We start from the raw sequence: 14,851 nt of genomic DNA, 5'->3' as shown, positions 1-14,851 counted from the left end.
CGAGCTCCTCCAAGACTTTGCCAAAGTCTCTGACCATGACCATGACGCCTGGGGTTTGCCATCCCACCAAGACCCCAGAACAGAGCTAATTAAAAATATAATCAAAGGGAGGGGGGCTTAGACCTTCTTTTACCACCCATTGGTATATAATAACCTTCGTGCCCTTCTCTTGCCTGGATAGAAAGGACCATAGAGATATACTAAGTTTCCTGCATGATCGCAGAGGTAAAGCTAGTCAAGATTATTTGGTTTCTTGGAGAAGGTTAAGATGTCGCTGTTTTGTGGAAATAAACGAGCGGAGAGCCGAATATTTTTATGGCCTTCCAACAGGAACAGAGTCCACTGTCCTGCCTATTACCCAGGTCACTTTCTACCAAAGGAGTGTAATATAAACATAGTCCTTATTGGTACTTCTGGTCTAAGACTGAACTGATTTTCCATGGTAACTTTCAGTGCAAACGATATATGGTTTCACCATGAAATGCCAAGCAATCGTCTGTAGATCAGGGGAGTTCTCAAACTTGGGTCCACAGAACTGGCCAGACAACAACTCCCATCATCACTACTAGCTACAATGTGATTCAATAACCAGGAACTTGGCACCCAGTTGTGTGATTCATGTTTTATTTTCCAAATCCAACCTTGTTTGCAAAAAAAAGAAAAGAAAAGTTTCGAAGTTCAAAAAGAGACCGTTTTTAAAAATAAATATTTTTGTTCTCATGGCCAGCAGTTATTCTATTCATTTTGAGAGCATCCTCTTGCAAGGGCTTGATATTGTTGGGCATGGTATCTAAGCCAGTTCAAAGGATCTGGACTGGAACTGAACCAGAGAGTTAAAAAATATACCGATGAACCTGAACCGTAACTGAATATACATTTGTAATGGTTTGCCTCCTTGCTGACCAGGCCAAGCCTGAACTAGATTGCATGCCAAATGGCACTGAAGAAGGGGTGATGAGAAGAACCAGACTTTAGATACTACTCCCTCCCCCAACTATATGTTTTCAGATGTGCTAAATTAAGAGTATGTAGTGGAGTGCCCAAGGGACTATTCCATCACCTCGTTTAAAACAACAACAACAGCTGTTCAAATGGAGATAGTCACTGAAGATAGAAGAGAAACATTAGCCCTATTCAGACATTATGTCTGTACACTCTTGTGTGTTCGTGTGAATGCATTCATTTTAAAAGTGAACCTGGGTACAGGCCCCTTCAAATGTAGGATACAGGTAGAAGGTGTACTATGTTTGACATAGGGAGTGTATAAGTGTAACTGTGTACAGATCTATACCTTTCTGCACTGTACACTCATTGTAAGAGGCTGGACGTAATGTGTGAATAGGGCTACTGTTTGGATCTGCCTATATGGCCCATCATCATGCAACAGAGACTCCCCTAGGTTAGGGAGTGTCTATGGTTAAGTCTAACAAGCCATCCGGCAATACCCCAGACATAGGCACTCTCTGTTATATAGGGGTCCCCATTGGTCTGGTGCCAGACCAGTGTCTGTGCATGGACATGTATGCACGAGTCCAGGAGGAACATGGGCCCTATTCCATCCCATGTCACCTTTGCACAACCTGTTTTCATACCCAGAAAACAGAAGGGTTATACCTCTAAGTCTGGAGATGCTCCAATTGTTTCAGTTGCTGTTTTATGTAGCCATCAGATGAATGGACTATTTTCCTGCCTGAAAGCAAATAAAGGTTGTTTTTAAGAGACTCTTGGCATTGTGTGTGTGTGTTTAATTCTAAATCTGCAAGATCCGCAACTGTAGAGTCAAACACAGTTTTAGCACTGCCATTCCGTGCCCACAAAGGTTAGGTCAGGTCAGGTCTCCATCTTGCTTAGTTTAGGGTCCAAATGTGCATTAGGGCCACAGACACAGGGGATGGGGTTAGCCTATGAGGGAGGGTCTCTTGCTCAGTGGAAGAGCATCTGCTTTGCATGCAGAAGGTCCCCGGTTCACTCCCTGGCAGCATCTCCAGGTAGGGCTGGGAGAGACTCCGGCTTGAAACCTTGGAGAAGCAGCTGCCAATCTGTGTAGACAAGCCTGAGCTAGATGGACCAGTGGTCTGACTCAGTATATGGCAGCTTCCTGTGTTCTTATGTTGCACAGTTGCAGCCAAAGGGTAAATGGAGAGAATCCCAGAATCAGCACACCAGTCAGGAGCACGTGATGCACTTTCTATGTTAGGCATGAAGGTGTCTGGGGGAAAAGGAAATCTGCATTCCCTGGGACCCTTCCCACATTTCCAGTTGGGTGCCTGAGGAGCTTTTCTTCTCTATACATGTACACACACAGTTCAGTCAGTTTCAAGTCTATTATTCTGATGTATTCTGTCTTGGTATCATGGCTTTGTTTTTTAAAATCTGTTTCAAGTCAATTGAACTGCCAAGGCTTCCTGCCAAGGTTTTATGAAGAGGTTAACAAAAAGCCTTTTCATACATAAGGCTTAAAGTCGGTGTTGCCTCCCATTTTTGTAAAGCGACTGTGAAATGTACCCTGGCTGGAATGCTCATTGGCATTACAAATGCCCTCTTCAATTTTTGTCTTTTGCATTAATAACAATCAGAGGTTCATCCAAACAGTCTGTGAGAGGCTCAAGTATATCTTAAAGCGGCATGAGTGAAAAACACCAAAAATGTGAAGTGTGGAAAAAAAGATGTCTCAGCAGGGCTGTAGAGGAAGCCATAGCAGTGAAACCAGTTTCACACCAATTTGAACTGAACCTGAGTTGTCCTAACGTGTTCACAAGTGATTCTTATTATCAGGGTGTTTTTGCAATCTGTGCCTCTAATTTTACTAGAAAGCCTGTGCTGGCTAGCATGAATATTCAATTTAAAACAGGCTCTTTCCCGCTTTCTATCCTCCATCCACAATGTTTACCATTGACACAATCCAGACTCTACCCTGTTTGTAGGCCAGGCAGTTAAAAAGCACTTTTGAGCTCTCTTGCCCTATTTATGCCATGTGTGAATGTTGTCAACACCAGACAGAATGAGAAAGAGAAGTCACATGTCCCCATATCCTAATGCAAGAAAGCTGAACTGAAATAATTATATATGCTTTCTCTGTTTACCCCCTGACCCCTCGGCCTGCCTGCCCCTCCTCTTCCTCTTTTGTCTTCCCTTTGTTGGATTTTAAACTGTGACTTCTTTGGGGCAGGGACCTGCCCTCTTATACTTTGTAAAATGCCAAGCACATAGATAGTGCTATAGAAATAAAACACATTAATAGAGAAATAACATGTGATTTTGCATCTACATTTACTGGCTGATTTAAGGCAGAGTAGTCACCTTAAGTGGTGCAGCAGGGAAATGCTTGACTAACAAGCAGAAGGTTGCCAGTTCGAATCCCCGCTGGTACTATATCAGGCAGCAGTGATATAGGAAGATGCTGAAAGGCATCATCTCATACTGCATAAACCCCTCCTGTATTCTACCAAAGCCAAGGGGCAGGAAACTGAAAGCTAGGAAATTTAGGACCAACAAAAAGAAGTACTTTTCCACACAGCACATAATTAATCTATGGAATTCTCTGCCATGTGATGTGGTGATGGCCACTAGCTCAGATGGCTTTAAAAGGGGCTTAGACAAATCCATGGAGGAGAGGTCTATCAGTGGCTACTAGTCTGATGGCTATAGGCCACCTCCAGCCTCAGAGGAAAGATGCCTCTCAATACCAATTGCAGGGGAGCAACAGCAGGAGAGAGGGCCTGCCCTCCCCTCTTGCCTGTGGGCTCCCCAGAGGCATCTGGTGGGCTGCTGTGGGAAACAGGATGCTGGACTAGATGGGCTTTCTTGGGCCTGATCCAGATGGGTTGTTCATATGGCCTGAAAAGTGAGAAAGAGGTTCAGGCATGCTTCTTGGGAGATGGGAGTGTCCCCATGACTGCAGAGAGAAAATAGCTTTAAAAAAAAAAGTGATATGAAGGATGTTTTTGCTCCTTGCAATGTGTACACCCAGTTCTTTCCTCTTGCTATCATCTCTGGTCCAGTGGACCTGGCAGGTTCTTGAAGGACTGAGCCTGCACATTTTCCAGACAGAAACAAGACAGATCTCGTGGGTAATGAGTTAAATGCCTCTCCTACCACCTCCAGGGCTCAGAAAAAAAGCGATTGCCTTTTCATCCTTCAAAAACGCCTTTGCAGGGTGTTTTGGTGGATTTTTCTTTTTTTGGCCTAAATCCGTTTTCAATGCTAATCCAAAACACGTTGAGCAGAAGGAACTTTCCAGTTGCAGATGATCAAGGGGTTGGAGCACCTTCCCTGTGAAGGAAGTCTAAAACGTTTGGGGCTCTTTAGCTTAGGAAAAAATATGATTAAAGTGGGAGGGTGACTGACTGTATTATACAGGATGAACAGTCTGGGAAGTGGCTTAAGAGAAGCATGGTCTTCCTCTCTCATCATACCAGAACTGAGGGTCATCCAATGACACTGAGTCATGGGGGGACACTGTTGTTTATGCAGAACAGGTACAAGAAAGTACTTTTCTGCACATCATATAATTCACCTGTGGAACTCACTGCCACGAGATGGGGTGATAGCCGCATGTTTAGATGACTTTGAAAAGGGGATTAGACAAATCCACGGAGAGGGGGAGTGGTTTATCAAATGCTCTTAGTCATGACAGCTGAATGGAACTTTTGTGTTCGGGACAGTGAACAGGACCCGGACTAAGTTAGTTGTGACTAAGCCCCTTTGAAATCAATGAGACAGATTAGTCATGATTAACTAGTCTGAATCCTGCCCAGGATCTCTCTAGAAGACAGACAACAGGGGAGGCTTGGTGCCTGCCTGCCTGCCTTTCTTTGGAGCTTCCCAGAAATATTAAGCTGGCCACTCTTGAATAGAGGATACTGGGTTAGCAAAGCTTCAGTCTGATCCAGCAGGCCATCTCTTTAAAATGTGGACGGGACAAATTCATAAGAGGAGTGGTCTATCAGTGGTGATTAGTCATGATGGAGCCTCCATGTTCGGAGGCAGTATATCTTTGAAAACTAGTTGCTGGGGAGCAACATAGCAGGAGAGCTCCATAGCCTCCATGGACCCTTAGTCTTAAGGAGAAAGGGACACAGGAAGCTGCCGAGTGGTACTGAGCCAGAGACTCTTGGCCCCTCTTGCTCAGGATCGTCTCCACCGACCAGTTGCGGCTCCTCCAAGGTTTCAGGCAGAAGTCTCTCCCATTCTGACCTGGAGCTGCTGCCAGGGAGTGAGTGGACCTGGACCTTTCTGCATGCAAAGCAGCCAGGCACTCTACCACTGAGCTGCCGACCTCCCCCCCCCCCCGGTTCTTAAACAAGGGGTCTCTCAAGCTCCCCTGTCGGACTACAACTCCCATCACCCCTGGAGAGGGGCAGGGGATGGGAGTTGTAGTCCGGGGACCTGGGGACCCAAGTTTGAGGACCCCTGTGTCTTAATCAGCTGCAGCAGCAGCAGCTCTCGGTGAGGGTCACCCCGCCCTTCACCATTTCGCTCTCCAAAAAGAAAGAAAGAAAGAAAGAAAGAAAGTCATCCCCTCCCGCTGCCCATCTCTCTCCTTCTGAACCCCAGCAGAGAATGCATCCTGCTTTGCCGCGTCAAAGGGTGGGGGTGCGGCCGGCGGGCGGGCGGGGGAGAGAGGGTGGACGTGAGATTTCAAACATCAGATCAGTGCGTTTATATATTGGGTGCCCGGAAATTTTCCCAAATAAACACAGCTTGATTCGACTTGGGTGGGCCGACTTATCAACAGACTAATGCTATAAACAAATGGCGGGGGGAGCGGCCGAGCCATTGGCTGGTCCCGGGCGAGCCACGTGGAGGCGGGCCGGCAGCCGCAGCGAGGATTTTTAATTAATGTGGGTGGGCTGGGCGCGCAAACGACTGTTTATCGGAGACCATTTATTTTCCAGCGCTAAGTCAACATATAATCGCAAACGTACAACAATTATTTCACGTTTCCTCCCGCCCCCCCCCCGCCCGCGCTCCTTCTTTTCCCCTCTCGCTCCCCTCCTTGGAAAGGCGCGATGAAGCAGGGACAGAAGCAGAGGAGGCGGCGGCAAGAGCGAAGCCAGGCGCAGCGGCTCGCATCCCGGAGCTGGGGGAGGCCGGAGAGGGGTCCCCCTTTCTGGTGCCCTCCGTGCTGCCGCGCCCGCGGGAGCAATCCGGAGTCGAGTCGGATCGGCCATGAGCCAGCTCTATAGCAGCCACCCCCATCACCCCCACCCCCTCCCCGCCTCTCTGGGCAGCACCCCCATGGTGTACCTCTATGGGGCAGAGCCGGGAGGGCTGCCCGGGGCGGCGGCGGCGGCTCTGGGGTTCGCCCCCGCCGGAGTCCTCTCCAGGCAGGAGCCTCCGCAGAAGCCGCCCTACAGCTACATCGCCCTGATCGCCATGGCCATCAAGGAGGCTCCGGGTCAGAAGGTGACCCTGAACGGGATCTACCAGTTCATCATGGACCGCTTCCCCTTCTACCATGACAACAAGCAGGGCTGGCAGAACTCCATCCGCCACAACCTCTCGCTCAACGACTGCTTCGTCAAGGTGCCCCGCGAGAAGGGCCGGCCGGGCAAGGGCAGCTACTGGACGCTCGACCCCCGCTGCCTGGACATGTTCGAGCACGGGAACTACCGCCGCCGCAAGAGGAAGCCCAAAGCCGCCGCCGCCGCCGCCGCCGGGAGCCCCGTCGGGGCAGAGGAAGCCGAGCTGGAGAAGCCCCTGGGAGACGCGGAGGAGCAGCCTCCGGAGCGCCCCCGCGGCCCTGCCACGTCGGAGGAGGAGCCAGGCGCGGGCAGGCTGGCCCCAGAGGCGGGAGGGGGCCGCTCTGGATCGGGCCCAGCGAGCGGGCGCCTCCGCCAGCCTCACCTCCAGGTGACCCCCGCCAGCTGCGCGGCTATTCGGAGCTCCTCGGGCTCGGCGCCGTCCCCCGAGGAGCCGGCCGGCAGCTTCGACGGAGAGGACGCTCCTGTGCGCGCCGGCGGACCGGCAGCCAAGAGGGGCCCTGGGCAGCCGGCGCCTTCCCTGGGGCGGCCCCCAGGGCCCCCCGCAGCCGCCCCGGAGGACGCGGCGGCGGCGGCAGCCCCACGAAGCGCCGCCAACCCCCAGAGCTTCAGCATCGAGAGCATCCTGGCCAAGCAAGCCCTCCGCAGGCCGGCCAAAGGCGAGGCCAAGGAGGGCGCCTCCAAAGCGGACGGGCTGTTGGCCAGCGCCGAGACGCACGCGGCTTTCCACGCCTCGCTGGTGCTGGACTCGCAGCTCCAAGGGCGCTTCTACCAGCTCGGGATCCCCTTCCTCTCCTACCTGCCTCTCCGCTTCCCCGAGACGGCCTTCCACTTCCAGTAGCCCCGACGACCGGCGCTCGCTGCTTCTGCGCCGGAGCTGGAAGGACCCTGCAAGCGGGACGGAGGGCGGGCAGAGGAGGCGTCCGCGCCAGGTGCCGCCGGCCCGGGCACAGGGCCCCACCGCGACTGGGTCCGGAGTTCCCACGTGTAGGCCAACCCCGCGTCAGCCAGATCGGGCCCTTCTTTGGAAACCAGAAGGTGTCTACACGCCACCTGGGTCTTGAAGGTTCGCTCGGAACCTCGCCCACCTCCCAAAGACCATTGACTTCCAAGTAAGCTCAGCTGATTTTTCATTTGCGATTTAGGACTTGAGGAGGCGTCCAAGCAAACGCCACATTTTCTTGACAACTTTGCGGATCGCGCGCCTGGAAAGCGAGCGAATCTTCTAGTTGCCAGACTACCCCGCTCCCGCCGCGTTTGCCCCATAACCTTGGCGCATTGTTAGAGAACTGCCAAGACGCAACCCCCACTTGCTCTGGGAATAAGCCCTACTGAACACGGTGGGACTTCCTTCCTAGGAAACGCGCATCGGATTGCGCCGTTAGGAACGTGTGATCCTAAACAAACTCGACGCGCAAGCAAATCGCCTTCGACGAATGGGACTTACGAGTGAACAAGCATTTTCTGTACAGGACTTCCCCATCCCCTTCATTGTTTAACCTCCCTTGCTTCTGCATCGAAGTGGACCCAGTCGATGGTCTCTAGACTCCAGAAAAATAAATGGCTACCGAATTATTGGGGACCAGCAGCTGAGGGGATTTTCTGCAACAGGAAAATGCCGCAGGATTTTCAACACACCAGTTTGTTTGTTTTTTAAGATTTTAAACAAATGTTAGATGGGATTTGCATACGGGGGACTCAGTTCTTGCTCGGCTCCAAACGGGGCTCATTCCAGACCGTTTGCTTCACCTGGCTGTTTCTTTTAAAGCACTCTTAATAGGGTTTCTGTATTTAGACAGAAAACACTCCGCGCGATGCTCTTCGGAGAAGCTCTCTGAACTCCAACTGGATCTCATTAGAGACTCGTTCACAAAACCAAATTGACCACAACAACAAACCTGCAGGTGAAATTTGACTTATGGGAAACTGGAGACACCTTCCAGCCATATCCAGGGACACTTTCTCCAAACATTTATTTTTAAAATTTTAAATGATTCCAAGGTCGCTTTATAGACAATCCAGAGCAGCTTCTATTCTGGCTAGAAATAAGCGAGGCTTTCTTTGTATATGAGCAGGTAAATGTCCTTTAACGATGTTTTTTAATTAAAAAAAAACCTAATATGTTCATTATGCAACAAAAGTAAACCTATAGTCAATAAAATATTTTGTTAAAAGAAGTTTTATTAAAGATATATAGAGCTTTCTATATTCAGCAGTACTTAGATCTAGATATAAATATAGATAATATATTGCAATTTTACATACCACCCCCTGAGCAGGCTACAGATACTGAAATAAGGCAGGGTAATGTGTGCGTTTGTGGGGTGGGGGCAGATTTTGCTTACAGTGGCAGAAAGGCAGTCTTTTATATTGCAAGGTTAACACGTTTGTATGGAAGGAAGTCCCATTGATTTCAATGTAGTTTTCTTCCTAGTAAGTAGGGTTAGATTATGGCTTGAGGGAGGGGACAGCTCCTCCTCCTCTTCCTGCCCCATGCATCGTGCACCAACGCCTCCAGCCACCTCTTTCTCTCTGGCGTTTAGATACAACAGGTTAGCACCAGAAATCTTAGCACACATTGCAAAAAGCACAGCGTATGGCATATTGTTTTGTTAAGGCATTGTTGACTGCTTTGAGCAACACACTAGAAGAGGGAAAGACAGGCTCCACATCCTTTAACACAAAAATAAAAAAAACATTTAACTTTAAATATGTTGAACAGAAGGCTTTGAAAGTGTTATAAACTTTGCCTTGCCTCCACCACCAGACCCCCCACTCCAAAATAGAAAGGGTTTAGGATTCCTTCCACAAGTGAATCCTAATACAACAGATGCTGAGCATTCCCCCCCCCCGCCTTCTGTTTGGGCAACATTACATTCTCCCAACAATCAAACCTCTGTGATGGCAGGGAAATGCCATTTTGGCCCCATACTAGCAGGGACATTGCAATTTGGAATCTCTTTCTGTGCACACATGGACATGGTCTGCTCCCAGCCGAATCTATCCCCTGACTAGACTGGCGGGGAGGACGCTGCTCTGTGAGCCGCTGACACTGGCTGAGGCCCGTTTGTCGAGCACATGGGGCAGGGCCTTCCCCGTGATGGCCCCCATGCTGTGGAACTCGCTCTCAGTTGAGTTCTACCTGGCTCTCTTTCTCTCTCCCAGCCTTTCAGAGGAATCCGAAGACTCCCCTTTTAAAACTGGCCAGGGAGTGGCCCCCAGCTCTCTCTTTAAAGTTGTTGTGTTTTTGTTTTAGCAGTTTGTTTTAAATGAAGTTTCATGACTGTTTTTCTTGTTGTTAATCAACCCTGAGGTTAATAATTAATAACAACATTCGCTTAAAAAAGAACTGGAGAAATTCACAGGGGGACATTTAACTGTTTTTAATTATACCACTTCAGCCATCCAAAAAGTTCTCCTGCTCTCCCAAAGTTTTACTTATTTATTTTATTCATATACCACCCTTCCCAAAGTGGCTCAGGGCAGTTTACACTAAAATAATAATAAAAAAAACTTAACAATTAAAATAAAAAAACCAATTAAAACAGATTAAAATTACAATTAGAACTAGATAACATTAAAACTGGATATCATTAAAAGCCCGGCTAAAAAGATGGGTCTTTAAGGCTCTCCTGAAGGCCTCCAAGGAAGACAATCCTCTCATATCCATGGGGAGTGCGTTCCACAACCCAGACAACAGAGAAGGCCCGATCCGAGGTCACCAACCAGATGAACCAGTGGCACCCGAAGATGGACCCCTCCTGATGATCTCAGTGAGCGGTGGGGATCCTGTAGAGAAAGACGCTCCCTCAGGTAACCCGGAATGAAGCCATTCAGGGCTTTACAGGTAATAACCAGCACTTTCTACTTTTGTACAAATGACTCTGCCTCCAGCTGTTGGTGGACTACAACTTCCATCATGCCCAGCTGTTGCAGCTGGGGATGATAGGAGTTGTAGTCCAACAGTTAGTGAACCTCTGGCAGGCCACCCCTGGACTCGAAGATGAACAAGAGTTTCACCATGAGATAGAGAGGAAAGGATGGATTTTCAACATTTGTTACAGACAGATAGGAACATAGCAGGCAGCCTTATACCCAGCTCAGCATTGTCTACCCAGACTGGCAGCGGCTTCTCCAAGGTTTCAGGCAGGAGTCTCTCCCAGCCCTTCCTGGAAATGCAGCCAGGGATTGAACTTGGGACCTTCTGCATGCAAAGCAGATGTCCTGCCACAACGCTGCAGCCCTAGATGGTGTCTCATGGTTCTGAAGCAGGTTGGGTTCTGCCCAGCTTTTGTGCAGAGGGCACCCCCTGGCCCTCATGTCACTTTCCCGAGGAGAAAAATGTCCCTGTTCTGGTGTTCACCTTCCTCCCCTCCTTAACAGCTGCAACTTCCCGGTTTCCAACCACCCTCTTGCTGCCAAGTTACTGTAAATTCCTTCAAAAATGGGAAATGCTTGGTTTTGTGTGCAGGGTAACAGCCATACACACAAAAATACTCTCTCCTGCCCAATTTAAATGTCCCCACGAAGACAAAAAAGCCATTCAGCTTCACCCACAACTTGGCCCCGGCCTTTTCTCTTGGCTCTAGAGTCCTTCAGGCCGGCCACAGCTCTATGGCTCCTAGCCCAGGCCCCAAAGCTTCTACTCAAAACATTGGACAAGTCCTACACCATGGGTTTCTTAATCTCTGCTGAATCCAGCACCGGCCACTTTTTGGCTTGGGGAGAGAAATCACCAGCCAAACACACAGCTATGAGAGAGGAGTCTTGCCTCCCTTCTGTGACTTTCCTGACCGGAGAAATAATTTTCTGCGGTGCTTGAAAGCAACACACAATGGCAGAGTGGATTTATACATGCAAGAAAATTCCCCACGGTAGGTTCCAGCCCTTCTGTATCACTTGAGAATGCAGGTGGGGTTGCACCTTTTTTTAAAAAAGTCACTGCAAGTAGAAAGAAAGCTGTACTTTTTTCCTTCTCATGTGCTAGTTTTCTATCTGCAAGGTCAAAGATTGTGGGGTATCATTCGAACTGGACCCTCACTAACTGCATGCGGAAACATGATTCAGAATGGTAGGAAAACCGAATTGGGATGATTTCGAGGGTATGGTTTTGAAGACAGTGGGATGGTTAGGTGCTCAAATTACATCTACCTGAAAAGAAATGTATGCTTTTAGGTTTACCTGGGGATGGCATCCTACCACACTTGTACATTCCTGGGAGAGCTGTACCATGCTATTTTTTTGGACTTAGTGAAGTTTAAAAGGGTCCAGCCACCACAGAAAGCCAGGAACACCCGTTATCCAGATAACTAAGTGGCACAAACAGAGAGAAGTGATGCTGTTTTCTTCTTTTTCCAACTTTGTATTTTCTATACAAAATATAAGAGTATATATGAAACAAGGTACAAATCCTTTGTAGGATTTATATGGAAAACAAAGAGTATGGAAAACAAAGTACAAATCCTTTTGTATCTAAACTCAAAACCAGAGATGCATCGTGAACCACCTAACACTGTCATTTCACGCCATCAGTTCTGGAAGTCTTTCTCCAAGAATTCACCATATCCCAACTGCCTACCAGCTTATGTCGAATTAATCGCGGTCATTTTGCTCTTCAAGATCATATGCCACAATGCTTGATGGTGTTTTCTTCAGTGCAACACACACACAGGTGAAACAAAGTGAGTGTCCTTCAGAAGGACAGGCCATCTGCAAAATGTCTTTTGAGACCTAGATAGCTCAAGCCACAAGTTACTGGATGTAGTGGCAGGCACAAGGTCCATCTGCACATCAGCCTGATTCGTGCCAAAGTCCATGTAAGATTTTGGGAGATATTCCACACACAATTCGGAATTTTCATTGCACGTTAGAGCCTAGCCCAATTTATGCCTGGGGTAAAAAAACCCCCAAAACACCCACTTTTTGTGTTGTTTTTTTGGGGCAAATTCGAACTCGCAGCAAAACCTCTCAGTAAGCCTGCTGTGTGGGAAAGCTCCTGGAGATGCTGCCAGGGAGTGAACCTGGGGCCTTCTGCAGGCAAAACAGATGCTCTAACACTGAGCTATGGCTCCATCCCATATGGGTACTCTTCCTCCTGCCATCCTGCTTTCTGAGTAGAGATGTGCACAAAACTGGTTTTGCCAGTTCAGTTCGAATCCAAACCTACCCGGCCCAGTTTGGTATTGGTACTGGTCAAACCAGACCCGGTCACGCAAATGGCCTCTGCACATGCATGGAGGTCACCAATATGGCCCCTGTACGTGCACAGAGGCCCAAACTGGGCCACCACTGGCCCAGGCTAAGGGTGTGCAAACCGGCTCGAATCTGAACCAGTTTGACATTGAACCAATTCGGTTTGAAGGTTCGGGGTTGAGCCGAACCGAAACCGCCCCCGCCCCAGTTGGGGGGGTTTGATGATTTTTTTTTTAAAAAAAAATCTTTGTTTCTTTTAACCCCCTCTGGTGGGCTTCTCCATGGTGGTGGGTCTGCAGAGGCTCCCCCTCCCCCTGCTGGCCTTCCTTCTATTAGAAATTGCCCAATTCGGGCATCTTTGGCCCTTTCCAGGCCTATTCCCTGGCATGGCAGCCATTTTGGAGGCCGCCGCGCCCTGTGCAGTTATTGTGCAGTTATTGTGCCTGGCCGCAATTAATAATACTCACTAGTAACTGACTCCCCTTCCACCTTGTCTAGACTTAGGGAAGCCCCCCTGGCACTTAGCTGGTCCGGTTCGAACTCAGACCAGCCAAGGCCAATCTGGTTCAATGTTGAACCCAGCTAAAACTGAGCCATTTCACACCCCTTCCCCCTATTTCTGACTTTCTAGAAAAGATTTAGGGAATGCTCTACCAAATTATTGAATCTCTAGAAGCACTGCAAGCCATGATTCCATTCTCCGTTCAGAGGAAGTATGAAGGCAATGCATTTGGTCTTAGCCTACAGAGCAAGGAGAAGGAGTCACCATATAAGAAATGTTGCAGATCGGGGAAACCCCATTAAGGTCTGTTATTCATCTGTCTGGCCATTGCTTGAATTGTTCCCAGGGGGATTCTTTTAGTGCTTCATCCAGACATTTCCTTAAGTGCTTTATAACGGGCCAGATTCTTTTATACAGTGACCTTCAATGAGCTCCAGTGCAAGTTCACTGGGGGAAAAGTAGCTTTTGGAATTATGGTTTGAGAGCGAACAAAAGCAATACATGTGAGTCGGAAAGCCAGTTCACAGCCATGGGACATGATATTGAGGCAGGGATGGCCCTGATAAGCCCAGCCTTGGTATAGCGATGTTTTCAGGCATGCCTGAGAAGCTGATGTGCTGGGTTAGGGTTGATTCTGATTCAGGCAGATGTGCTGATTCAGGCAGACTGCCCACCAGGCCTCATAGGGACTAGAACCCTGATTGAATAAAAGAGCTGCTATGAAACCTGAGAAGGCATCCCACAATCCCTTGTAATGTCATAGAAGATGCTGGTTGGGAGATGCTACTCTGCAATTGTGCATCTTCTGTGTTTACTGGAGGAGGCTTCAGATGTCCCTATTCCGAGCTTGCCCAGTGTTTTACTCACTAGGTGCAGTGTGGTCCATCAGCTACAGACAGTAGCTGACAAGATCTTGACAAATGTCCTGCCTTCCTGTGGATGTAAAAATGGTAGGTTGTCAAGCACCTGATAGAAACCATCAGCAAGCAGACCCTAAGGTACAAACCCAATGTGTCAACCAACATGTTGAGTGTTATTATTTCATCGGGGATGACTGTTGTTCTGTTCCTTCAAAGGAGAGACCAGAACCATCTTCGACACTGTCTCACAATCGTTTTCTCTGCACTTCGACATCTCCTCACCTTTTGCCTCCAACTGACCAAGCCAGCCATCTTGCTTGAGATGAGATGAGAGCAGAGCTGGTCTTGTGGCAGCAAGCATGACTTGTCCCCTTAGCTAAGCAGGGTCTGCCCTGGTTGCATATGAATGGGAGACTTGATGTGTGAGCACTGCAAGATATTTCCCTTAGGAGATGGAGCCTTTCTAGGAAGAGCATCTAGGTTCCACTTTTGTTCCCTGACAGCTTCTCCAAGCTAGGGCTGAGAGAGAGTCCTGTCTGCAACCTTGGAGAAACCGCTGCCAGTCTGGGTAGAAAATACTGAGCTAGATAGACCAATGGTCTGACTCAGTATATGGCAGCTTCCTATGTTCCTATCTTGAGCCAAGAGTGCAATCCAAACACACTCAGCTGGATGGAAAGAATCCCATACTTTACACGCAGGAGGTCTAAGGTTCAATCCCTGGTATCTTCAGGTCAGGCAAGGAAATACCCCTCTTTGAAACTCGGAAGAGCTACTTCTAACTGGTTTAGACCAGGGGTTGCTAATCCTGG

The 14,851-nt window shown here is 48.8% G+C and overlaps 1 protein-coding gene across 1 annotated transcript; it reads left to right on the top strand.

Moving 5' to 3' along the window:
• Nucleotides 1–6,171: 6,171 nt before the first annotated feature.
• On the top strand, nt 6,172–8,662 carry FOXL1 (forkhead box L1). Its single transcript, XM_053271358.1, has one exon. The coding sequence runs from the start codon at nt 6,172–6,174 to the stop codon at nt 7,324–7,326; it is 1,155 nt and encodes a 384-aa protein (XP_053127333.1). The 3' UTR covers nt 7,327–8,662.
• Nucleotides 8,663–14,851: the final 6,189 nt, after the last annotated feature.

Source organism: Hemicordylus capensis, chromosome 9 (genome assembly GCF_027244095.1).
Source record: "Hemicordylus capensis ecotype Gifberg chromosome 9, rHemCap1.1.pri, whole genome shotgun sequence".
Classification (NCBI taxonomy): domain Eukaryota; kingdom Metazoa; phylum Chordata; class Lepidosauria; order Squamata; family Cordylidae; genus Hemicordylus; species Hemicordylus capensis.
Note: the sequence above shows the minus strand (reverse complement) of the source record. Positions and strands in the feature narration are given on the sequence as shown.